The following is a 26670-nucleotide window of genomic DNA, read 5'->3' as shown; positions in this document are numbered from 1 at the left end:
ATTTGGTATTAAGCTTAAAATTACTTCTGATGACTTTCATTATATTCCAATCACAAATTCTAACTCCTATCTACTGCAAGTTAGAAAAAAATCATAATCAAGTAGATCATACTCATTTTTTGGTTAAAGATAAAAACTTGACTAGTTCCACCAATAGCTCCTAATCTCTATATACATCATTTTGCCACTATTTAATATTAATAAGAAAATTATCCTCTGAATCTTCTGGGAATGGTTGTGCATGCCTATAATACCTGCAACCTAGGAGGCTGAGGCAGAAGGATTGCAAGTTGAAGGTCAGCCTCAAAAACCACCCTGTCTCAAAGTAAAAAATAAAAAGGGATTGGGATATAGCTCAGTGGTAAAGCACTCCTTGGTTAAATCCCCCGTACCACCAAAAAAAAAAAAAAAAAAGAAAGAAAGAAAGAAAGAAAGAAAGAAAACAAATTGGTACAACCACTTTGGAAAGCAGTATGGAAATTCCTTAGAAAACTTGGAATGGAACCACCATTTGACCTAGCTATCCCACTCCTTGGTCTATACCCAAAGAACTTAAAATCAGCATACTACAGTAACGCAGCCACATCAATGCTTTAGCAGCTCAATTCACAAGAGCTGAATTGTGGAACCAACTTAGATGCCCTTCAATAAATGAATGGATAAAGAAACTGTGATATATATACACATACACACACAATGATGGAATATTATTCATCATTAAAAGAGAATAAAATTATGGCATTTGCAGATAAATGGATGGAGTTGGACAATATCATGCTTAGCAAAATAAGCCAATCCCAAAAAACCAAAGGCCGAATGTTCTCTCCAATACGTGGATGCTGATCCATAATGGGAGGGGGGGGGGCGGATTGGGGAAAATGAAAGAACTTTGATTGGGCAAGGGGGAGGGAGGGCTAGGGAGGGAAGGATGGGAAGGGGGTATGAATGCAGGAAAGATGGTGGAATGAGATGGACATCATTAACCTAGGTACACACATGACTTCACATACGGTGTGATACTACATCATGTAGAATCAGAGAAATGAAAAGTTGTGCTGCAATTGTGTACAATGAGTCAAAATGCATTCTGTTGACATATAAGCTTAATTAAAATAAATAAATTTTTAAAAAAAGAAGAGACTATCCCACTATCCACTGTATCCTCTATTTAAGAACTGAAAAATCTTGGTTTTATTCTCATTCCATAAATAAACTGCTATATATTCTATGATAAACAATATAGAACATTTTTAAAGAAAAACTTACCCCTGTGACTCGAGCAATTTTGAACATTCCATAAGCATAGAGCTCAATAAATCCAGAGCTTCCTCCAAGGACAAGAATATTCAGCCTAATTAAAAATAATGCAAAAAGCTGAGGACCAACCAACAACAGAGACGATTCAGTTCTTAAACCAGAAAACATGGCTACTGTTCCCACATAACCCACATGCTAACACTGCCCTGAACAGGGAACAAAAACCAGACAAATCTACTACCACTCAAGATTTATTGCATCCAGGCTATTCCTTTTCTTTCCCCAAAAGAACAATATAAATTTTATGTGCAGCCTAAATAAAAACCAGTTTATAGTAAAATAACATTAAAAATCATATTTATATGCAATCAATAACAAAAAAATCCTTTTTCTGGCTAATTTAAATTGTCATCAGTTTTATCATTGATATACTCTACTAAAAACAACAGATATTAACATCACTATGTTGTTTAGTGGTATTAATATCAACAATGAAACAACATAACAAAGGACTTGCTTGAAACTTCTGAAAACCGACTCAAATATGAAATATCAACTTAAAGAAATCAGACTTATTTAAGGTATCTGCAAGATTTACCTGACATCTCCCAAGAGCTTTATAATTTCATCAGAATTTTCTTCACTAAAATACAAAAATAAATTTGGTCATCTTTCAACTATATCTTCAAATAATAAAATATTACCTTACTTGAAAATGAAAAAGGTTTATCTTACCTAAATATTTTTGAGGTGCTGCTATAACTGGGGGAAAACAGATAAAGATAAAAAATACTATTAAAAGAAATATATATATATTTTAATGCATAAGAAAATTGCCACAGTATTAAAAATAAAGGACAGAGAAATGTGGAAGATTAATTCCACATGATATGATACTTACTTTTTTGGCAAGGTGGGCAGCTTAGGTAAGAGAAGATTTGATTCATCCTCAGCATTATAAAAAGATGTTAATACACTAAAAAGGAGGAAAAACCAAGCATTATAAAAATACCAAAGAGTTTACTTCTTTTTTCGCTAAAAATGTACATTTCTTTTAAAAGACTCTTAGTTTTTTTTAAAAAATATTTTTAGCTATAGATGGATACAATATCTTTATTTATTTTTATGTGGTGCTCAGGATTGAACCGAGTGTCTCACATGTGAGGCAAGTGCTCTACCACTGAGCCACGATCCCAGCCCAAAAAGACTTCCAGTTTTATAAAACTTATCAAGTAAAAAGATGCCACAATATCTTATCATCATAAAACAATCGTTCTAATATCACAAATGAGAAATGCAAAACTAGAAATTTGTTATTTTTGTAAAATAAATCATCCTATACATTTCACATTTATAGAAATGAATAATAGTAAGCAATTTCTCCACAAATGTAATATGCTTTTATGTACTTTCAGTATTCAGACACCAACTGAGGATTTATGACATCGTAACTCTCACATAAGAAACCATACTAAATGTACAAGTGTAAAGGGTAATTTTAAGGAACATTTCAATCATTCTATCATTTGATTATTGGTTTATGGCTTACATACACCTGGGGGGGAGGTGTTGATAACCCAGCAGGTGTGAGAAAATACCATGAATTTTGAAATAGTCTTAAGTACTACTTTTCTTTCCCAAGTCTACCTCCAAATGAGGTTGGAAACAAATGAGTGAACAAGTGAAACGTGTGACTTGGGGTGACTTGGGAAGTATTTTTTCCCACTTCGACGCACTGTAGATGAGAGATCCCAGAACCTCCACATAACATTTCTAAGCTGTTAGCAGATACCGTGTTAGGAATATACTCTGCAGGTAACTGGGCTGGGACGTGAACTGCAAGGCATGCTCTGCTCCTCCCACTTCTAGAAAGTCAAATAACCATTTGTAATTCTTTTTTTTTTTTGGATTAGACTTTAGCATTTTCTTTTTCTTTTTTTCCCCCCTCACAGCATCTCATTTGTAATTCTTAAGTTAGGACTTACAACTCATTTGATATTAATTTAGTGAAACTTAATTAAAAAGGAAAAGCTAATGAAAAGAAAGCTAATTTCCCTCAAAAGAAAAACAGTTTTCTTCCTTTCTTCTTTTTAACATTAGTCATAACTCAGTGACCCTTCAGTCCACCTTCACTGCAAGCCTGGTGCATTGCTTCACTACACACACTAAGGCAAAATACTTTCACCAAACAAAGGAAACTATGAAAACCATGGGCATGGAAAGAACTTATTCAGTGTCACAACACAATGCTCAACTAAGACACAAAAGACATAACTCCAGACCAAAAAAAAAAAAAAAGGTGAAACAGAAAACAGAATCTCAATTTTAATTAATGTTACTTGAAAGTATAAAATCATTGATATAAACTACTAAACAGGAATGAAGAGAAAAATCGTGACCATTCAGGCACTGCTGCTCCAATAATAGACTATCTTAGAAGAAAAAATACCCAGCACTGGGCTGGGGATGTGGCTCAAGCGGTAGCGTGCTCGCCTGGCATGCATGCGGCCCGGGTTCGATCCTCAGCACCACATACCAACAAAGATGTTGTGTCTGCCGAGAACTAAAAAACAAATATTAAAAAAAAAAAAGAAAAAATATCCAGCACAATATTAAAGCATTTTATCTTGATAACCTTAAAACCAATTTATTTTATTTACTTAATATTATTTATTTACTTAGGTACTGGGGATTAATCCACTCCTTTTTAAGAAATGCCAGCCTCAAACTTATGATCCTCCTGCCTTGACCTCCTGAGTCACATGGATTACAGGCATATACCACCATACTTGGCGTAAACCAAAATTTAAATGCAATGTACACTGAACACTCAAGACAAGTGTTTCCCCATTTCAAAACATGAAAATTTCCTGGGTATGCTATTGTTACTGCTGGTAGTGTTCTTTTCTGATTACTGTACCTGCTTTCTACAGTCACTTCCATCCAATGCATACAAGAAACTGGAGCCTCCACAGAAAAAGAATGCAAGCTTTCAGGCTTTTCTACATCACACAAAATAATTTTCTTGGTGTCAGCAAGAGCAAAGGCCAAAACTAAAACAAGGGGAAAAAAAAAAATCAAAAAAGATTATGTAACATTTGCAAAAAAATAAATGGGTATTTCACTTAATGCCCAGTTGGACTATTTTAAGCACATCCTAATCACAGAAATTAAACACTAAAGATATCTTTGCACATATATACATTTTTATCCAAGTTTATTTTCAATTGCTCAAATTTCATAAGCAATCTACTTTCTCACATATTGTCCTTAACATCTTAAACATCAAAAACTCTGGACTGTAATCTTACTGTCAAGCAGAAAATACAAAATGGGTCTTAATAGATTAAGAATTAACTTATCATCAAGACATATGGGTCCTATAAACAAGTTCAAAAGATAGGAAGTGATTCCATCTGCTGTGTTCTTGAAAAGTCTATTTATGTGTCTAACCCAGAATAGTAAACACCACCACCGAATACTGATGAGTCTTCCTCCTTTGACTGGGGCTGAATAATTATCTACTATAGTTTCTCTACATAAGTCACTACTATCTTCCTAACATATCCAATTTAAGAATTTCTAAACAGAGAGCAATGAAGTTTCACTGCACACCGCTACGCATAACTCTGCTGGATGTGGGGCAATCTGAGCCTCCTGTTTTAAAAAACAATGTAAAAGTATCTTGAAATGATCTTTCTATAACAAAAAACACATTTTACTGTCCAAAAACATAAAATGTACTTTAAGAAAATGATAAACTCATCTACTTAAGCATATTTCTATACACTGGCTTTCCACCTTTGAGATCCTGGTTTTATGATGATAGTAACATCTTGAAGACCTTGAGGTCCTCAAATTTTAAGGCTCTGGGTGTAAGGGCAGAGGTGTGGTGCTTTGCTAACAAGTGCAAGACCATGAGTTTGATCCCCATTATGACCAAAAATACAAATAAAAACAAATAAAAAACAAACCACCACAACAAAAGTCCCCTAATTTTACACATATTCTATACACATTCTGGGCAAAATGACTATAGAATGAGTATAGTGTTTTGGAAGCATTTTATGAAATCATACCAAGTTCTTCCCAGTCAGTGTTCAGAATGTTTATACAGCACTGCTTTATAAAGCCAACAACTGGAAATAATATACAGGTACATCAAGAGGGATATATTTAGTAAATTACAATATATAATAAATTAGCATGTTGTCATTTAACATTAATGTGTTAAATTTATTCATGCTGAGACAAAAAAAGAAAAAAGAAAAAAATCACACAGTAAAACAGCATGCATCAAATAACTTCTTTTGCTAAAACCCTACATACAGATTTCTATATGTACATATTTTATCAGAAAATGTCAGAAAAGTGTTCACCAATTGCTAAGTGATAGGCTTTCAGGGAATTTCTAGTACTTATGTTTATTTAGAAAAAAACAAAACACAAACAGTGAGGAGCACATATCATTTACTTCAGAAAAACAATATACTTTCTTCCTAAAACACCAATAATACAAATGAACTTTAGGCTTTAGGATTTACAATATTTTACTGTACATTCTACATGTGTACAACAGTTCATATAAGGACTGTCTCTATAAAATAACACATGGAAGAAGAGTTCAGTAATCAAAGCCATACCCAAACAACAACAGAAAGGTACCAAGAGGAAAAAGACAGCACAGAACTGCAAGAAACGGAGTCAGAGCTAACAGTCGTTTAGATGCAGTAAATAGACACACAAAGAATATTTATGAGCCACATAGTTAGTGCTAAAATATACTCTTGGGAGAAAAAGGCCAAGGTGGCACTGAACTGACTGGTAAATGACAGGTGGTACTTGGGTCAAATGGTGCAGCACAAGCACAAAAAGGAAAGAATCAGACCAAAACATTTGTATACTCCATTAGATCTCACTTCAAAGTTATCTTTGCCAGAGATATCTGCCAAAGAAGGAAGATGGTAAAATTCATCTGAGTTCTATGAAAAATTGTTAAAGCATTCTAAAAAATTAAAATCCCCAAACTTATAATTTCAGTGTACACAATTAATTCTTTCTGAAATAAGCTTTTATACAGAACACTCTTTATGAAAATAAGAAAGTTATTTTTTATAATATTATTATTACGTTTGCCATCTGGTCTCCAAGCCAGACAGGTTACTTCCTTTCCTGTATTTTCATTTGGTGGAAAACTCCAAACTCGATGAAAACTTGCAAGTCGATGAAGTAAAACCTAAGATAAAACAGATAAAATGTCAGAATTAAAAATCTATTTCAAAAAACAAAATAAAGCTAGATCCCCCCAACATAAGACTTTAAACACTTATCATCTACTGAGTAAAATATTTAACTATCAGAGGAACAGAAGACAAGTAGCTGAATGAACATAAGGCATTTTGAAAGAAAACGATAAAATAAGCATTTCAATTTAACCCTGTACTTGCACATTTTTCTTTTATATCAACAGATTTACCTTTTAGAAAGGAATAAAAAGACTATCCAAGAAAAAGACAACAACAAAAAAGAAACAAAGAACATAAATAGCACTTAAAAAGTAGCTGTAAATAGTAAAATAATTAAACTTTGGATCAGACAATTTGGCATCTAATTTCAGCTGTATCACTTTCTAGCCATGGATCTTGAATAAGTCACTTACCCCAGTCTACATTTGCGTTTCTGCACCAGTAAATGCCCACCTTGTAAGGTCAGTATGATGCTCCGGGGCCCCTTGAGCCTCAAAACTAAACCTGTCCTTACTCTAGCCTCTCTATATAACTAACCATTGGAAAAAAAGAAGAAAAGTTTCAGGACTGCATGAAAGGATCACTCCCCATCTCCTTAGTCCCCACACATGAAGCCTCACTAGTCTCCTGCCTTCCCTCACAGGTCAGAATGCCCTTCATTCCTGATAATATCAGTCACCTTTGGGAACCCAGGACTCCCAAAGAATTGCTCACACCTTAGATTTGATCCTCTTGTCTGGAATTACCTACACTATTTCTTTCTTCTGACACTCTCCCTTCACGTCCTTTGCAATTCATGATCAATCGGTCATCTTCAAAACACTATCTTCATCCTTTTCTCTGAAATGCACCTCTCACCTGAGGCTACTGCTTCCCTGTAACATTGCAGCTGGTGGCCGTTTCGTATCCCATGTCCTGTGTAGTCTTTCTACTGGGCTAGGAGATGAAGTAGGTATCCTCCTCGATTCTTAATACCATTTCTGGATGACTTCTTTAAAATCTCCAAACATATGACAGACCCCTAGGCCATTCTTCTCATTCCTTAAAGAGCTGGTCTCCTTGCTCACTCACATTTTCCAAAACTACTCATTATTACATTTGGTGACCGTTCTCAGCTGTCTCTCTCCAATGATCATATTTCCCTACTTCACCACAGCCACTCCTAGGTGCACGCCCCGGGCCTCGTCACTACCAACAGTTCACAATGCTGCCAAAATCTGTTTCAAACTTCCATTCCCACTTTCCAGCTGATCTCTACTAAGATCCAACTCTAATTCCTCAACCTCATCAGGGTATACAATCCTTTGATTCTACTACCTATTCAATGTCACTCACCCTGAAATACCCTCACTCGCCTCCTTGATCAGGTTAGAATCCAAGATTCATCACTATAGTCACTACATTTGCATGTAACTTCAACTCCTTTGCATCTCTTTGCCACACTTGTGAAACAACAATCCTGCTTAAGCCCAATCATGTCTGCATCCACAGAGCAAAACAGAATGAAGAAACAGGTACAAGCATACTCACTGCTTTGTCTACTAGGCCACTAACTTTCCGTAGTCCTTAATATTGACAAGCAATCCTGTTACACTTCCCAGACCCTCCTGTCTTGTCACCTTTTTCACACCTCTTCTCTCTCCTCCAAATTTACTTCTCGATATTCACTCAGACAATGCCCTTTGCTGCTTCTTAGAGAAAATGGAAACAACAGTGCCCACTATCATATACCCATCTGAATGCTCTTAATGCCCCAATATCTACCTTCCTTCCTACTACCATGACTGTATTATCTGTAAATCTCTCTAGAATCATGATAGAATTCCAAAGCACCCTGGCAGAAGACAGACTAAAGACTCACGGAGAGCCTTAAGAAACTAGACATCATACTGATACACTGAGTTAAGGCAGATAACATGGTAATGCAGTTTTACAGGCTGCTAGGATTGCCTTACCACCTAGTTTTCAAATTTTGGCTACACATAACACAACTTTACCTGCCCAAGGAGGAAAGATGCATAAGTGAAGGTTTCCTTACAAAATGGCTGCCAAATAAGACTACCCTTTAGCAGAAAACCGTCTACAAACTGGTTATACAAGATAAAGCATAATATAAATGACTAGAAACGCTGACAGCGTTCACACATATTGTCAGGAATCCAGTGACACGCCATTCTTTTTCAATTTAAAGGTACCTTCAAGTGGAAAGTGGCCATCCAACCCAGGTATAAAAAGTTGGACAACAGGACACAGAGCCTTAAAACCTCCCCTATTGGTAGCTACACCATGCACATTTGCAGTAAGGCTTGAGAACAATTTATGTGTATTCTGCTATTAAACTGAAAAAAGACTCAGGGCAGAATCAAGAATCTACCACTTCCTTGCTCCAGAGTGGCACATCATGCATGGGCTTTTCAAGAAACAAATCAAAGAATGGGGGCGACTTGAGGATGCAGGGCTGTGTTGTTGTAGCGAAAACTTCTCAAGACCCAAAATACAGGAAACTGGCATATAAATAAACCGTCTTCGGCAGATACAGTCCTTCACAGTTCCACTACTTAAAAGTTGACTGCCGCCTTGGAGCAGGGGCGGGGCACGCAGGTGGGCCGCCAAGCAGGAAACGGATGACACTCGAGCAGTCTGGCCCACGGGAGCCGGGCTGGGCTGGGGTTCTCGACCCAATGCCAGTGGACCCAGCCGGCTCACTTACCTCGCCCGCGGTGTTGGCCAAAGCAATGAGATCCCGCTTAGGCGACCAGACCAGGAAAATTATCTCCTGGGGCAGCTGCTTCTCTCCCACCACCCGGAAGGATGGGAAACAGGTCGGAAAACGCAACATAGGGGCGGCCCTGCAACCACACCCCAGTCAGAGGGCGGCGGAGCCCTCGGCACCGGCCTTGGGCGAAAAGCCAGACTCCCTGGGTCCCGGGGAGAGCCGCCCTGCTCGGCCAACGCGGCCCAGCTACCCTTCCCTCCACCCCGCCCCGCAGCTCGCTCCGGGAACTTCCGGCGCCAGGGAGTCCTCGCGAGAGGAAAGAGGTGGCGAGCAGGCGGGAGGGCTTGGGGCGGTCGGCGTGTTGACGGGCGTGCCCGGGGGAGGAGCTGGGCGGGGCCTGGCAAGGGCGGGGGCGTGGCGAGGGCGGGCTCGGGGCGGAGCTAGCACGGGGGCTGGCCCGGGGGCTGATAGGGGCGTGTCTCTCCGGCCACCCGCCAGTCGTGCGTGGGTGTTTTCAGGTCTTCGCAGACTTCAGAGTAATTCACTGCTGTAGGGAAAAAGGATCGTCGAGGATTTGGGAGCAAGGCCTTAGAGACGCTGTAAACTTTACGTCCTTATCAGCCAGGAGTCCTTTAAACGGTCTTAGTTCTCAGTCCTGGTTGCTCAGCAGAATTTTAAAAAGCTCGCCTCCCCCCTCCCAGATCAATTAAAGGGATTAATACCGAATGGGACCCAGTATTTATTTTTTTAAAAAAATATTTACTGTTTGGTTGTAGTTGGATACAATACCTTTACCTCACTTATTTATTTATTTATTTTAATGTGGTGCTGAGGATCGAACCCAGGCTCTCGCATATGCCAGGGGAGCGCTCTACCGCTGGGCCACAGTCCCAAGCCGGGGAACCAGTGTTTATTAAAACCCTTTAAATGACTCCAGTTTGCAGTTAAGGTTGGGGGAGAGCCTGCTTAAACTCCTTCACATGTGCAAATAATACTTTGATTCTTCGTCCTCTTTAAATATGCACCTCACAAGTTATTGGTGGTAGCAGCCCACTATAATAAATGAGGGCTATGGGCTCTCACAGGTTGATTCTCCAGCTAAGGTTTTATTATGTAAAAATACATGGTTACATGGACTCAACCCAGAAGGCTCCTAGCCTGGCAGGTGCTCCTTTATAAAAACAAACAAATAAATAAGAGTCAACATGTTCAACAGTTCCCACCTAAGAGAACACCACTGGGACTCCTGAATTGACATCTATGGGAGAAAGCCAGCCATCTTTCAGTAAGTCCAATATTCCTGCCCTTTTCTGAATCTGGCCCTTGAGGAGCAGGCATTAGATTCTTCTAGCAACAAATATGCAAGTAGCTGTTATGTATGCCAGTGCCAGGCACTGTTCTTATCTCTGACTCAATGCCTTCCCTGCTCCCTTTCAGACATAGGCTTTCCTACTCTTGCCTTTGCTGCGAGTACCTTAACATGTCTCCCCAATTTTCCCAGATTCAACCTATCCAAGGTGAAAATGGACTTGCCTTTGTTATTCATGAAATGCATTTTCATGTGTTTTCATTAATGATTTGGAGCAGCAATAATGGATAATTATATTATTTGTACAAATATTACTAGTACAGTGGGGGTCCAATACACTCCACTTAATGTTCTTATGGAAACTGAATGGCCATTTTTCTGGAATTTAACCTCAACATGAACCCCCATACAACACATAAAAGTGACTGTTCCAAGAGATATCAAAGGACAGAAGAGAATATAATTACCTGCATACCAACCTTCAAGGAAGAGTATGAATTTCCAAGAAGGCCTTTCAACACAGGAAACAGTGAATAGCCTTATAGGAGAATCACCTGTGTAATGGTTACTGGAAATGCTCCCAGTAGGACAAGAACTGTTAATACAGTGTTTTCCAGCCTTTTCTTTTTCCTCTGACCCCAAAAAAAGAGATTTCGGTTTCCTGGGCACAGTAGCACATGCCTGTAATCCCAGAAACTTGGGAGGCTGAGGCAGGAGGATCAAGATTTCAAACCCAGCCTCAGCAACTTAGCGGGGCCCTGAACAACTCAGTGAGACCCTATCTCTAATAAAATACAAAAAAGGGCTGGGGATGTGGCTCAGTGGTTAAGGGCCCCTGTGTTCAATCCCTGGTAGGAAAAAAAAAAAAAAAGATTGATTTTAGTTTTACTCTGTTTATTTGTCTTTCCCATCAGGAGGAAAGAGTGCTTTGTCAAACTTGCTCATTTGCACCTTTGTGGCGCAGAATCAAGAAGAAAGGAAGCCCAAGACTCAGGTGGTGCTTTTTAAGGAAACCAGAGCAGGAGAGTAGAAATATCTGCCGACAGGGGAGGAGAATGGAAGGAAAAATGGACTCTGTAATTCCATACTCTTTATATTCTCCTCTAGTGTTAGGAGGGGGTGCAAGAACTACCTTTCTAGAAATAACTATTTTTCTTGGGCTAGCTCATGTTAGTGGCATATTTTCATACCATGATAGTACAGAAATGGATTTGTGAAGGGCTAGGTAGCTGCAAAAGAAATTGGGAGGGAGAGTGTGACAGAATCTGATTAGTTAAGGCCTTAATTCTTAGGACAAGGGCAGAGAGTTAGAATGGAAAGGACTAGAAGTATAAAGACAACAGGAAGCCTAGTTAAAGGGATGGTGAGGCAGCTTCCAAAAACATTCCTGAAGCAGAACTGATTATTCATCAGGTTGGAGGAATGAAAAGGAAGGGAATAGTTGAGAGGCAGGCTGGAGTATGTGAGTGCACAGGATCGGGGAGCAGAGGGCTGGCTGTTACTGACTCAGGGAGCTGGGGTAGTGGAGCATGGGAGGGAGAGAGTAGAGCAGAGAAAAGAAGTTCAGTGAGGACTGTGTTAAGGCAGAGACGTAGCAAGGAAATCTGTGATGCCCCAGGCAACTAGAGAGGCACATGATGGGGGAAAGTCAGGGTCTGAACAAAGCTTTGGGATTCCCACATCCAGAGATGGAAGATGGAGTTGTATGGGAGGTGACCAATGCAAGCCATGTGAAAGGCTATTCTGAAGTCATGAAATGGGTGGAACACACAAAATAAACAAATTGTGAACTTGCTGGAAAAATAAATAAATGTAAAAGTTGATGCTGGAAGCTCTCTGTTCTATCATAGTTACATTCATGGGTAGGGGGACAACTGATTCAAAATGACAAAAGTAGGGCTAGGAGTGTAGCTCAGGAATAGATCTCTTGCCTAGTGTGTGCAAAGCCATGGGTTCTAGTACCTCCCAAAAAATCCCAGCACAAATAGTATGTGTTGCCTCGTGTAAATTAAAAGTCCAGCAGTAGCGAAGACTTGAAGACAGGCTGCAAGCAGCAGCAGCAGCAGCACCCCAAGGCTGGCTCCCCAGCAATTGAAGCTCCATGCTGGCTTCCCCACTGGAGAGAGAATGAACACTTCCTCAACCAGGAAACAAAAGTCCTGAGCTTCATTGTGACCTTGAACTCACCCCTATCACAAGCCTAGCCAGAACTAGTGGAACTAACTACCCTGAAGAATAATACTATCTTTATAAACATAAATTGGTATTTGCAACATGTCTGTGAAAAAGTCTGGGTTGCAAACAGTATATATTTCCAATTTGAGTTTTGGGGGTACTTTCAGCTGAGTCTGTATAACTACATGTAAGAACTATATTCGGAAGAAGAGGGAAATTCTAATGATGGTTATCCCTGGTTGTAGGAGTACAGAGCTTTCAATTTCCTCTGGTTTCATGGCTCATATATTAACTGGAAAATAAAAAATTAATTTAAATTAATTTAAAAAATTAATCCTCATTCTCTCCCATTCCTGGCCTCCCCATCTGCTGATAAAGACACTGGCCCGTCTATTCAGGCTTGGTTTCTTAGAGCTCACCTGCTGTTATCCCTCTGCTAGTCTGCAATGTACCAGGCAACTCAACAGTTTGAGACTCTTGGGACCATCTGGCTAATGGGCTAAACTCACCTCTCTGAGCTCTGAGATCTTCTTGCTCACTTTTGGTGCTATATTCCTCAATCTTGCTGAGTTAACATTTATACTACAACGACTGAAATCAAACAGTAGAGATTTTACCTTCACTTTATTGCAATGACCTTCTAAGCTGACCCTCAAGTAATTAAACCCATGTCTTAATGTTCCAACTAAAATCACATTGAATAAGTAAAATCAGATTGTCCTTTGCATTTGTGGAAGCTTTCCTTACCTAGGCACTCTAAGTGTATTAGCTTCTGAAGCTGGGGTGCTGAGGCATAAAGTAGTCTATAATGGCATTTCTACTTAGTGAGTTGGTATTTGTGAACACCTACTAATTCCAGGAAAACGTGTTAATCTGGCTGACTGTTTCCCACTAACTGATATCACTTACAATGCAGTCAGAGATCTCAGGTATCACCTTGTGCAAGGCACAGTTCTAGGAGCTCTAGTGAACAAGCCCAATGGCCCAATGACACCCACAGGTCCCTGCCATCAACAAGTTTCTAATACCTATAGGGTAAACAAGTTCATAAAGTCGTTCTACTATAGGGCAGGATTTAAGGACCTAAAAAGAAATATAAAATGAAAACCCACTAACACACACTTTAACACACTGGACAGAAAGGTACTGCTCCCCTGAAGAGACCAATAAGGACGTTGCAAAAGAGGTGGCAGCACATTGGACTCTTTTTAAGCTGTGGTTTTATTTTCAGAATTAGGCAAATCTCTCTCAGATGCCGAGTATTTTATAGATTGCTTTGAAGGGGCCAGATATCAACTCAAGGGTTTTTCTTCAAGTTACTCCCAAAACTGAGTCTCCTAATCCCATTCAATATTATTTAGGTCTGTTTTCCTTTTTTCAGTCTTTAGAATAAACAGACAGGAGCAAGTCCTTTCCACATCTTAGGCATGCCTACCATCTCAAAGCCTCTGGACAATTCTATTCTTTCCTCAGATTTTTATTGAGTACCTACTAGGCATTTAATAGGCATAGATAAGGGCTGGGATTGTGGCTCAGCAGTAGAGTGCTCGCCTAGCACAGGGGGGACCCAGGTTCGATCCTCAGCACCACATAAAAATAAAGGCATTGTGTTGTGTCCATCTACACCTAAAAAATAAATATTTAAAAAAATAAGCATAGATAAAATGTGTACTAACGTTGAAAGCTCAACTCTTTGGGGAAAATAAAATAAATGGTACAGAACACTGAGGGGTTCAGAGAAGAAGATATTGGATAGTATGTAGACTTATGGATTCAGAAGCCAGGACCTGAAGACTCCATAAGATTTCAACAGATGCCCAAATTCCAAGCAGGAAGAGCAGTATAGTATGAAAAGAAGGCAGCATATTACAGACTAAGGATCAGACTGATGAAGAAAAAACTGCAAAGTCTAATGGAGAGCCTAAAAATATGATGTGGTAATTCATTAAATTTGGTAATGTAAGAAGCAGATGAAATTTACCTGTAATTATTTATTTAAAATGTCAACTTTTAAAAAGTTTACAAATTTTTATCTGTCATATTTCAGACATTTTTTTCCCACTGCTGTTTTAGTAGGTATCTTAATGTTCAGAGATTAAGTCCTAAAAATTGGTATTGAGTGGGCCTGGGGCTCAGCAGTAGCGTGTGTGAGGCATGTGTAAGACGCTGGACTCAATTCTCAGCACCGCACATAAATAAATACAATAAAAGTCTATCAACAACTAAAAAAAAAAATGGTATTGAGTATAAGACAGAATCACCTAATTCCTTAATTCTAATTTTCTAAGATAACAAAGTTTTAAGAAAAATTACTCCTCATTAGAACTAATACTCTATTTCCTCAATTCTAAAGTTGTACTCTTTCTGCGTCTCAATATTTCTAAAATCAGAAAAATCTAAAAAATTAATATGTATATTAATAGAATAATGTTTCTTTTTTCTCCCCAGGAAAGCTATGATAATTTTTTTTTTTTTAAATTTTGGAGATAGATAGGGGTCTTGCTATGTTGGAGACTAGCCTCCAACTCCTGGGCTCAAGCAGTTCTCCTTCTCAGTCTCCCATGTAACTAGATAGAACCATACATACCAGGCTTCAGTGATGACTTTACCATTGATGTTATCTTAAAATTAAGGAACATGTAGATGAAAATAACCATTGATCATAGGGACCCAATTGTTTAGTGGTCAGAGTCACTCAGGTATGTCTGAGATTTTCAGAGGAGAATTCAAAGTATTTTACCAATATACAGTGAACACTATAAAAGTCAGGCAATATCCCTATCCAGGCTTGATTCAGAGAGGGGAACTCACAATGATTTTACAGAGTTTATGTCTCATCTAATCATCTCCAGACCTGCCTTTCCTGTCATCACAGCAATCACATACCAAAGGGAACAAGACAGGGCTATCGGTGTAGCTCAGTGGTAGAATGTTTATCAAGCATGCACAGAGTCCTGGGCTCATCCCCAGCACTGCCAAGGGTGGAGAGTGCAAAGAAGAATTCTCTGATGCTTATTAAGTCCAAGAGTTTTAACTCCTATTTTGAGGTTGCCTGATGTACACCACTACCCTATTGCTCTGGGCCATGCTTGAGTATTTCCCATCATGCGTTAAACAATCTTACTTACCTAAAATTATAACACCAGATGAGGTGCAGTACTCACAGGGCTTGAGATAACCGAAAGATGCCTTCAAATCAAATTTAAAGCAGTTGTTTGGGAATAAGTCACTAAGCAAATATAAATCATTCAAAAACTATTCAGTCTTAAGGAGATAATATCAGATAATGTTTATTCTGGTAGTTCAAATGACTCCCTTCAGAGCTAGACTATTGGACCAGCAGATGCCATTAAGTCCCAGGAGCAATCTTCATCTGTTGACAGAACTTGTCAATGACAGAGGAAAACTGAGAGCCAGGCACATGTATCTCATTTAACGTAATCACAAAAAAAACATGAATCAGGTGCATTAACACACACCTGTAATCCCAGCGACTTTAGAGGGATGAGGCAGGAAGATCGCAAGTTCAAGGCCAACCTTGGCATGTCTCAAAATAAAAAATAAAAAGGGCTGGGGATGTAGCTCAGTGGTAGAGTGCCCTGGGTTCAAACTTTAGTATGGTGACGGTGGTGACTGGGGGAGCGAACTTGAGTTAATATATACTGAGTTATAGCTATTATGCTCCACACTAGAATAATGAAGAAACTGGAGTTTTTTTTGTTTTTGTTTTTGTTTTTAAAGAGAGAGTGAGAGAGGAGAGAGAGAGAGAGAGAGAATGAGAGAGTTTTTAATATTTATTTATTTTTTAGTTCTCAGCGGACACAACATCTTTGTTGGTATGTGGTGCTGAGGATCAAACCCGGGCCACATGCATGCCAGGCGAGCACGCTACCGCTTGAGCCACATCCCCAGCCCCGAAACTGGAGTTTTCAGAGAGTGAGTAATTTGGCCATGGCCATGCAGCCGGGAAGTGTTCATCAAGACAAGAGTGAAGATTTTAATTACAATGCTCCCTTCTGCTACCAACCGCTATTCCAAAGAGATAAACTTATAGCATTGGTTAAGACATTGAAGTGACAGCAAGTCATGGTTCTAACCATCTCATTCACCCAATATTTACGTGAGTCTATACCATCAAGGACAACTACAAGAAGTACTGGAAAAATAAACATTTAATAATATCATTGTGACCTTTATATATGTAGAGTGCCTTTCCAAAAAATTCTTTCCATCATCAGATTCAACTGAAAAATAATTGTAAATTGTACTTTTCTTTGCAAGAGGAGTTATGCCACTGATTACTATTTAACAGAATATTTTCATATCTAAACACACTTTTATGTTCAATATAAACAAAATTTTACAGTTTTTTACTTTCATTTTCTTCTGAAATCATCTGCAAAAGAATGCTGTATGCCCACTTTTCAGGCAAAGGAGGTTAAAACAATAAGATTGGGAGAGATTTAGAAGAGAAAAGGCATGCAGAGTGCACCAGTAAACCCAGCTCAGGATGGAACAGCTCCCCAGGTCTCCAGAGAGGCAGAAGGGGAAGGAGAAGCCAGCAAATGCCACCTGCCTGTTATTGAGCTTAGAAAGGTGCATACGTTTAAAGCGACTGAATTTAAGTCCAGTATGGCACTTGCAGAAAATGGCATCAAAGGTTGGACTATAAATCTTTCTTATTCTCAAGTCACTGGACATTTAAGAGCAAAGATATTGATGGGCTCTCTCCCTCCTCTTCTTTCTCCCTGTAACAGATGTGTGATTCATGGATCGTCCTTCTGTGGTCTCCATTTTCATCTTATTACTTTTTCTTTGCTTCTGCTTTCTGACAGCTCTGAAAAACAAGGTGCTAAATTATTTTATAGAATGAGCACAGTGAATTATGTAATTATGGTGAAGTTTAATTAACTAGCTAACCAAATAGGAAAACAGAAGGGAAAGAATTTGCTGTATTGTAAGCATAAATCCTCAATATCCCAACCATAACAACAAAGAAACGGAGGCCTGACGGAGCAAAATGCTCGAGAAAAGACATGTCTTTAAAAGATAACTATTACAGATTTAGAACAAGCTATTTGGGACAAACACACCATGAAGGTAAATAACCACACCAACGAGTGAGTTCGTTTTTGGCTTTTGCTTTTTTCAGTGTATCTACACTGCTCAACTCAGCACTTCAATCTCCAAATGCCTGAATTATATTTTTTAGGACAGGGATTAATACATATGGCATTAGCACAAGTAGGAAAATGAAAGAGCACATTGGAAAAACTGACACTTGAAAAGGCCTATTTTTATAAACCCTGCAGCTAATTTTCCTTCCCTCTGCAGGTATAGAAATCCTGACAAGTGCCACATAGGCGGTCCACCTTTTGTGGTCCCTATCTTCTTGAAGACTAGTTTCAAAATGAACAGGCTGGAACTCACTTCACCCTCTCAAAACACTACACTACATCAGACAAAACAGATCCCTTCTGCAGGGTGCAGTGGCTCACGCCTGTATTCCCAGGCACATGTATCTCATTTAACGTAATCGGGAGGCTGAGGCAGGACGATCACAAGTTCAAAGCCAGCCTCAGCAATTTATTGAGGCCTAAGCAACTTAGACTCTGTTTCTAAACAGAAAATATTTAAAAGGCAAAAGGGCCGGGGATGTGACTCAATGGTTAAGCACCCCTACGTTCAATGTCTGGTATAAACAAAACAAAACAAAAACAGATCTTTGGGCTTGGATTGTGGCTCAGTGGTAGAGTGCTCGCCTAGCATGCACGAGGCACTGGGTTCAATCCTCAGCACCACATAAATGTAAAATAAAGATATTGTGTCCACCTAAAACTTAAGATTAAATATTTTAAAAAACAGATCTTTTTGTTTCTGGTGTTCTCTGAACTAAGTTACATGCAATCTGTGCCTGGGAAAGATTACTGGTGCATTCATTCAACATCTCCAGGGTAGCAAAATCATGCTCTTTATAACATCAAGAACCAAGGAGTGGGCTGACACTAATAGCCACTGGCACACATGGAAACTTCCCTGGCTGCCTAGGAATATCAATCATTAGAGTCTACCTCTCATAAGCCACAGCAAACTCAGCCCTTCTTGGTCTTCCCAGGACAAAACCTGGGAGAACTTCATTAATAGCACATAATCCTTAATGAATCAAACTTAAGCCTCACTTTTTGTTCAATCAGCATGGTGTTTGTTAGGTGTGGGGAACACAAAATTGAATGGACATCATCTTTAAGGAGCTAGGAAGGAAACTAAGCAAGGCAGATGTCACCCTTCCCCCAACTACTTTTAGGTGAAGAAATTGAGGCTTTGTACAGAGCAATAGTAACAAAAACAGCATGGTACTGGTACCAAAACAGGCGGGTGGACCAATGGTATAGAATAGAGGACACAGAGACTAATCCACAAAGTTTCAACAATCTTATATTTGATAAAGGGGCTAAAAGCATGCAATGGAGGAAGGATAGCATCTTCAACAAATGGTGCTAGGAAAACTGGAAATCCATATGCAACAAAATGAAACTGAATCCCCTTCTCTCGCCATGCACAAAAGTTAACTCAAAATGGATCAAGGAGCTTGATATCAAATCAGAGACTCTGCATATGATAGAAGAAAAAGTTGGCTCCAATCTACATATTGTGGGGTCGGGTTCCAAATTCTTTAATAGGACACCCATAGCACAAGAGTTAATAACAAGAATCAACAAATGGGACTTACTTAAACTAAAAAGTTTTTTCTCAGCAAGAGAAACAATAAGAGAGGTAAATAGGGAGCCTACATCATGGGAACAAATTTTTACTCCTCACACTTCAGATAGAGCCCTAATATCCAGAGTATACAAAGAACTCAAAAAATTAAACAATAAGATAACAAATAACCCAATCAACAAATGGGCCAAGGACCTGAACAGACACTTCTCAGAGGAAGACATACAATCAGTCAACAAATACATGAAAAAATGCTCACCCTCTCTAGCAGTCAGAGAAATGCAAATCAAAACCACCCTAAGATACCAATCTCACTCCAGTAAGATTGGCAGCCATTATGAAGTCAAACAACAACAAGTGCTGGCGAGGATGTGGGGAAAAGGGTACACTTGTGCATTGCTGGTGGGACTGCAAATTGGTGCGGACAATTTGGAAAGCAGTATGGAGATTCCTAGGAAAGCTGGGAATGGAACCACCATTTGACCCAGCTATTGCCCTTCTTGGACTATTCCCTGAAGACCTTAAAAGAGCGTACTACAGGGATACTGCCACATCGATGTTCATAGCAGCACAATTCACAATAGCTAAACTGTGGAACCAACCCAGATGCCCTTCTGAATGGATTAAAAAATGTGGCATTTATACACAATGGAGTATTACTCAGCACTAAAAAATGACAAAATCACGGAATTTGCAGGGAAATGGGCAGATTATGCTAAGTGAAGCTAGCCAATCCCTAAAAAACAAATGCCAAATGTCTTCTTTGATATAATGAGAGCAACTAAGAACAGAGCAGGGAGGAAGAGCAGGAGGAAAAGATTAACATTAAACAGAGACATGAGGTGGGAGGGAAAGGGAGAGAAAAGGGAAATTGCATGGAAATATAAGGAGACCCTTATTGTTATACAAAATTACATATAAGATGTTGTGAGGGGAATGGGAAAAAAAAAAACAAGGAGAGAAATGAATTACAGTAGATGGGGTAGAGAGAGAAGATGGGAGGGGAGGGGAGGGGAGGGGGGATAGTAGGGGATAGGAAAGGTAGCAGAATACAACAGTTACTAATAGGGCATTATGTAAAAATGTGGATGTGTAACCGATGTGATTCTGCAATCTGTATAAGGAGTAAAAATGGGAGTTCAGGGATAAAAATGGGAGTTCATAACCCACTTGAATCTAATGTATGAAATATGATATGTCAAGAGCTTTGTAATGTTTTGAACAACCAATAAAAAAAAAAAGAAACCAAAAAAAAAAAAAAAGAAATTGAGGCTTTGAAGTCCTATATCATCCAAACAGGAAACAACAGGACCAGCTGATTTAGATCCTGTGCTTTTAATCACCTTGATACATATACTCTAAGTTACTGAAGTAAAATGCTAACCATATAGTAGTCAGTCATTCAATAAACATTGGCTATTATTAGTAGTTTTACATGATCATTATGTGGAAGTTTGCTTGACAACATTACTTTTTTCCACATTTAGATTCTGCACTATAGACTCGGATATCTCATCAGTTCATAACAAAAAATCCTTATAAATTTATCTCTTCTCTCCCCCATCCTTCTTTTTTTAAGAGGATAATTTCCAGATAAGTAATGATTTAGCAAATTTAATGAAGTAAAGTGTTTTCACTAATAGCAAAGTCAATGAACCATGTGTTTCTATATACAAAATTTAAATTTCTCTTCAGTTCATCTACCCATAAGTAAGACTAAAAACGAACCAGATCTCACTTGGGAATATAGTAAACAAAACCAGAAGGAAAATATTTACAAATATTCATTTGTAATGTAAATAAATAAACCTTCCAGAGATAATGTCTTTTAACTGTGATGAACTTATTGAGTATAATAACTTAACTGTTTTATTCTACCTTAAAATTAAATTGACCTAGTATCTGTCCTCTAAATGCAAGGATTTATGTAACTGATAAAACGAGTTTTAACCACAAGAGGGAGCCAGCACCATTCCAGTTCACACCTAAAGGAAAATTACCACTTAGAAAAAACAAAGAATGAGACAGTTGTAAAGAGCATAAGTTTGGGAGACCTTTTACAACACATGCGATAAAAGGCTATTAAAACTATTTTGATGAAATAATAAATAAAATACTATTATGATGAAAAAATAATTTTGCCTTGCCAATTTCATTATGAACATTTTTTGAAAGAAATAACAAGTTTAGGATTCTTCTTACAGAAGAAAGTAATAATACTATTTAAGAATTATCAGGAAAACCACATTTCAAAGGATTTGCTCTTAGAATTAAAATTGTTATAATCTAACATGAAATATACTAGATGATTTCCCCCAATGAAAACAACATTAGTATCAAATACACTAGTCATTTAAGAAGCATCGAAGAGCCTACAATTACCAAAATGCCAACTCAGTTTCTATGTATACTAAGTTCACAGAATTAAAGGCTGAACCTGTCACTTCTGTTTTCACCCAAAATTACACCATAAATTATGCAATAATTCCAGACTAAAAGTCAGAGGTTTCTAGGGAAAAACAAAAGATTCATTTAATTATTGTTTTTTAGATTCTACTCTACCTTGGTCTACCTAGTGAAAATAATTAAATTTGAAAAGAGGCAGTTTAAATAGCAGGCAGAATTCAAGTGGCTGGACTTTAATGGAAAAAAAATTCCAGTCTGGTGAGGTGGCATACACCGGTAATCCCAGATACTAGGGAAGGTGAATTAAGAGGACTGCAAGTTCAAACTCAGCCTCAGAAACTTAGTTTCATTAAAAAAAAAAAAAAAAAAAAAAAACTAAGGAGGGGCTGGGATTGTGGCTCAGTGGTAGAGCGTGAGCCTCGCACGTGTGAGGCCCACCTGTCCTCAGCACCACATGAAAATAAATAAATAAAATAAGGTACAATACAAAAAAAAAAAAACCCTAAGAAACGGGGATACAGCTCAGTGGTAGAGAGCCTGTGGATTTCATCCTCAGTACCACAAAAAATACTAACTTCTACTGGGGGGGGGAATAAATAAATAAATAAGTAGAAAATAATCATAAAAGCATCAGATATTTGTAATACTAATCTAACTAATCTAATGGATTTTCATCACAAATCATATGATACAGTTCCATATTTTTATCCTAATTTTGATTTTGACATAAATGTTAAATCTGGCTATCTGGTAACCTGCAACTAATAACAGTGATATTAAATAGTTTTTGTTGTTTTTGCTTTAAAAAAAATCAATAAAACAAGACAACTTAATCCCTAGAACCTCTTTTAGTTTTTTTTTTTTTTTTAAGTATAATCATTCAAATTCACCCCATTGCAATAACAGTAGTTTTTCTAAGTATGGTACTGTCACTGGTATAACTTTTGCTCTGAGTTACAATCAGAAAGAAATAATGGTGGGAATAGTGAAAATAATCACAGGAAAAAATAATAATAGAAATTTAAATATTTAAGTATTAAACATGTCTCAATATTTTCAATGAAACTGGATGTAATTTAAAGAAATAACTTCATTTCTCACTGCGTGGAATCAAATGAAATTCCTCTTGAAATGCCTTCTCTATCCTTTCCACCGTTGTATGTCTGTATCTGATCTGTGCCTCAAGGCCTGACCTAAATATCTTGTCCTTCCATAACGCCTGAACTCTCATTTCAAAATTATGATTCTATATGAACCACAGATGTGAAATCACCTTCCACCTCATGTTTGGTTATTTCTGTGTGTCACCTGTAAAGCCCGGAGCTCCCTGAAAGCACCCTTTCAGACCTCTGGGCATTCTCCCTCCCCCATCTCTGTGAACAATGTCATGGCAACAATAACAAGTTGGCACTTTTGAATCCTCTGGATGCCCTGTACTTTTGTAGATTGTTCCATACAAAGTACACAAAGAAAATTTTTTCTAGTAATTAAAAAATTCAACTAACTTGTTAGCTTTCTTAGAGGTGCCAATGTTAGGACAAGTACTGCGTTTGTGATCTAATTCACCACAAATAAAGCAGCCATCTTTCGTCCCCTCACAAGAATGATCTGGAACAGCACAGTGATTGCAAATGCTACAGTGGATCCAGGCTGTAAAATAAAAATTGAAGTTTTAGAAGTTCACTCGATAGAACTTTTAATTTTATTGACTTTTAAGGTAGAATGCAAGAATAGCATTTATTTTAAATGTTGTGGCTGGTTTGCACAGCTAGTTTAATTTGGCTAAAGAAACCAAAGAGGGTAGAATCCCACTTAAACCAGGTAACTTCTGATTTACAAGGCAACAAATTCAGCCCTTCCTCAAAAGTCATGAGCTGAGAGCCAGTCACAGTGGTAGCTGACTGAGTAGCATAGTGCCCTATTTAAATTAGTCAAGCCAAAATAATAATAATAATAAAACAATTAGTCAAGCCAAATGCCACAGTGAAACAGGTTAGCAGTCATCTCTCCCCATGGAAAACAAAACATACAGGTTGGTAATTATAAAGATTAAAAAGCAAATAAGTTCTATCAGGTCTCTACATTAATTACTTTTTCTTTTTAAATGTAATGAAATAAAAATACTACTTAGAGGAAGAACTCAAAAATGTTTACAGAGAGCTCAAACACCAGTCTCAATACTTACAAGGCTTTACACATTTTTTGCAGAGAAAGCAATGGTTCCATTTCCTGCCATCCTACAAAAACAATTTTTAAATTATATTTGTTATTAAAAATCAAGTTCCACAATTAAAAATTAAAATGCCTTATTAAAATCTATGTAAATTATTCATTCCTTATTTCTCTCTTTCCTGGGCTTCACAATTAAATACTCTGATTTTAATTTATGCATTTCTCTACTCAATTCAAATGCCTCCTTGATGGGCCTCAATTTCCTTAACTGTGAAATTAGGAGATTTATCTAAATGATCTTGAAAATCCACTCCAGTTCAAGCAACCTAATCTGTACAAAGAAGGATTCATAATGAAAATTTCAAGAGAATTAATGATTCATAATTTTATGTGTCTATACTATATAATCCTTAATGACATTCATATTTGAGAGCTTTAAGTAACTTACAAAGATAGATTATGGATTACTATTTGAGTAATATTAAAACTGTGAAGTAAAATATACCGAGAAAAGTACATAATACACATGTCTAATTTAAGGCATATTTTAAAGCAATACTAAGGAAACCCACCAGGTCAAGAAGCAGATATCACCAGCACCCAGACCCACCCCAGGTGCCCCTTCCCGTCAGTGTCCCTCTTTCCCCAAGAACAACAAATACTATTCTGGTCTTTGAGATGTTCATTTCCCTGCTCTTTTTACGTTTGCCATTTATATGTGCATCTCTAAATAATAATGTTTTGTATTCCTCCATTTTAAACTCTACACAATCTGGGCGTAAATACAGATCATTTCTAAACTAAGTGAAAATATATAATCAAAAGTATTTCTATAGTTAAAAACAAGTAGAGTACAACTATAATGCACCCACAAAAAAAGTGGGGGAAAAAACAAGCATGATCAGTAATAATTTTTCTAATATTTATATAAATTCAGCCTTTTCTTGGGAGAATAATTTGTGTTTAATAGTACCCCCCCTCCAAAAAAAAAAAAAAAAACTAGCATCCTTTTTCTAATGTGGAAATAAACAAAACTGAAGGGGTATTCTTTCTTCCTAAAAATGAAATAGAAGGTTTATCCATAAAGCCCAAACTTGGAAGCAACCAAGAAGATGTCCTTCGGTAGGTATCTATCTGGTGGATACAGTCATTATACAGTCATCCAAATCCAAAGAATGTGCCACACCAAGAGTGAACCTTCATGTAAGTCATGACTCATGGTGTTACGAAGTGTTGATGGGTGCGTGCATCTACTGACAGTGGGGCCTATGCTTGGGAAGGTGGGTAGAAAGAACATGGGAAATCTCTGTACCCACTGTTCAATTTTGCTGTGAACTTAAAGCTATTTTAAAAAATAAAGTTTATTAAGACAAAATAATAAATAGGAGACATGACCCTTATAGTCCTTCCTTATCTGTAAAAAGTGGAGAGTAACTGTACCTACCTCATAAAGCTGTTGTGAGGATTAAATGCATTAATCCATGCAAACCCAAAGCTCTTAGGAAAGGGCCTGACATGTAAAAAGTGCACCACACATGTTATTAGTTATTACTACAATTAATAACAGTGATGGTATCCATAGTTCAATGCCTTATTTGAAACATAATAATTTTTCCCTCAACAGACATACAAATCTAGTACTACAAATCTAGTACTCACTTAGTGACTTATTTTAAAACACTCCTAATTTTATCAGTTACACAGTATCATATGAAAATAAATTCAAGTAACTGTTGATGATGATGAAGGCTATTAAGTATTTTTAAAAGCCTGTTGTACTCTATAACTAGAAATAAAGTACTATTGTATTAAAATATACTTAGCTGGCAAGGATGGGGTGGGGATATACACTCAAGGACATTGCTTATTGGACTGCGAATTAGTTCAACCACTCTGGAAAGCAGTATGGAAATTACTCAAAAGACTGGGAATAGAACAAGCCATCCCACTCCTTGGTATTTATCCAAAAGAATTAAAACCAGCATACAATAGTGATACATGTATACCAATGTTCACAGCAGCACAATTTACAACAGCCAACTTACGGAATGTGCCTAGGTACACATCAACAGACAAATAGATGAAGAAAATATTGTACATATACAAAATGAAGTTTTACTCAGTTACAACAAATAACAACATTATGTCATCTGTCAGTAAATGGATAGAACCAGAGACATCATGCCAAGTAAAATAAGTCAGATTCAGATAGTCAAGGGTCAAACGTTTTCTCTCATACAAGGAAGAGAAAGAAATAAAGGGGTGGGGATGTTCTTACAAAAATAGAAGGGAGACCCATAGAAGAAAGGAAGGGAATCCAGTGAGACAATATGGGAAGTACTGAGGAATGAAATCTACCGAAGTATGTTATATCCAGGTACAAATATACCACAAGGAATTCTACTTATATGTATAATGACAATGTACTAAATAAAATAATAATAATAGAAGACTGGTAGAACAAGTGAATGGGGGAGGGAGGACAGGATGGAAAGGGAAGTTACTGGGGAAGGAGAATAAGCAACTATGTGCATGGACAAATATGACATATCAATCTACTATGTATAATTACAATGTATCAATTAAAAACAAAATTCTAAAAGGAGTCTTTTTATAGATTAAGAATTAAAGGCTGGGGTTGTGGCTCAGCAGTAGAGCGCTCGCCTAGC

At 37.7% G+C, this 26670-nt stretch overlaps 2 protein-coding genes across 7 annotated transcripts in view; both read right to left on the bottom strand.

Annotated features, from left to right (window-relative positions):
• Positions 1–9513, bottom strand: part of Anapc4 (anaphase promoting complex subunit 4) — a 32095-nt gene extending 22582 nt beyond the window's left edge. For 2 of the 3 annotated variants that reach the window (XM_005318915.5, XM_078021154.1), the window contains exons 1-7: positions 9214–9510; positions 6388–6493; positions 4178–4310; positions 2159–2233; positions 1993–2019; positions 1856–1900; positions 1267–1351 (exon numbers count right to left, since the gene is read on the bottom strand). In XM_005318915.5, the coding sequence (XP_005318972.2) occupies positions 1267–1351; positions 1856–1900; positions 1993–2019; positions 2159–2233; positions 4178–4310; positions 6388–6493; positions 9214–9342 (600 nt within the window). In that variant the 5' untranslated portion in view covers positions 9343–9510. Of the gene's footprint in view, positions 1–1266; positions 1352–1855; positions 1901–1992; positions 2020–2158; positions 2234–4177; positions 4311–6387; positions 6494–9213 lie in introns of all 3 variants that reach the window. The other variant, XM_021722045.3, reaches the window with a different exon arrangement.
• A 6455-nt stretch (positions 9514–15968) lies between these two features.
• Zcchc4 (zinc finger CCHC-type containing 4) overlaps positions 15969–26670 on the bottom strand; it is a 51639-nt gene continuing 40937 nt past the window's right edge. Inside the window, exons 11-13 of one of the 4 annotated variants that reach the window (XM_021722046.3) lie at positions 24015–24066; positions 23335–23479; positions 15969–17555 (exon numbers count right to left, since the gene is read on the bottom strand). In XM_021722046.3, coding sequence (XP_021577721.2) covers positions 17405–17555; positions 23335–23479; positions 24015–24066 — 348 coding nt within the window. In that variant the 3' untranslated portion in view covers positions 15969–17404. The other 3 variants (XM_005318916.5, XM_078021155.1, XM_078021156.1) reach the window with 3 other exon arrangements.

The sequence above is a fragment of the Ictidomys tridecemlineatus genome, chromosome 9, assembly GCF_052094955.1.
Source record: "Ictidomys tridecemlineatus isolate mIctTri1 chromosome 9, mIctTri1.hap1, whole genome shotgun sequence".
NCBI lineage: Eukaryota > Metazoa > Chordata > Mammalia > Rodentia > Sciuridae > Ictidomys > Ictidomys tridecemlineatus.
This window is presented reverse-complemented; position numbering and strand designations above follow the sequence as displayed.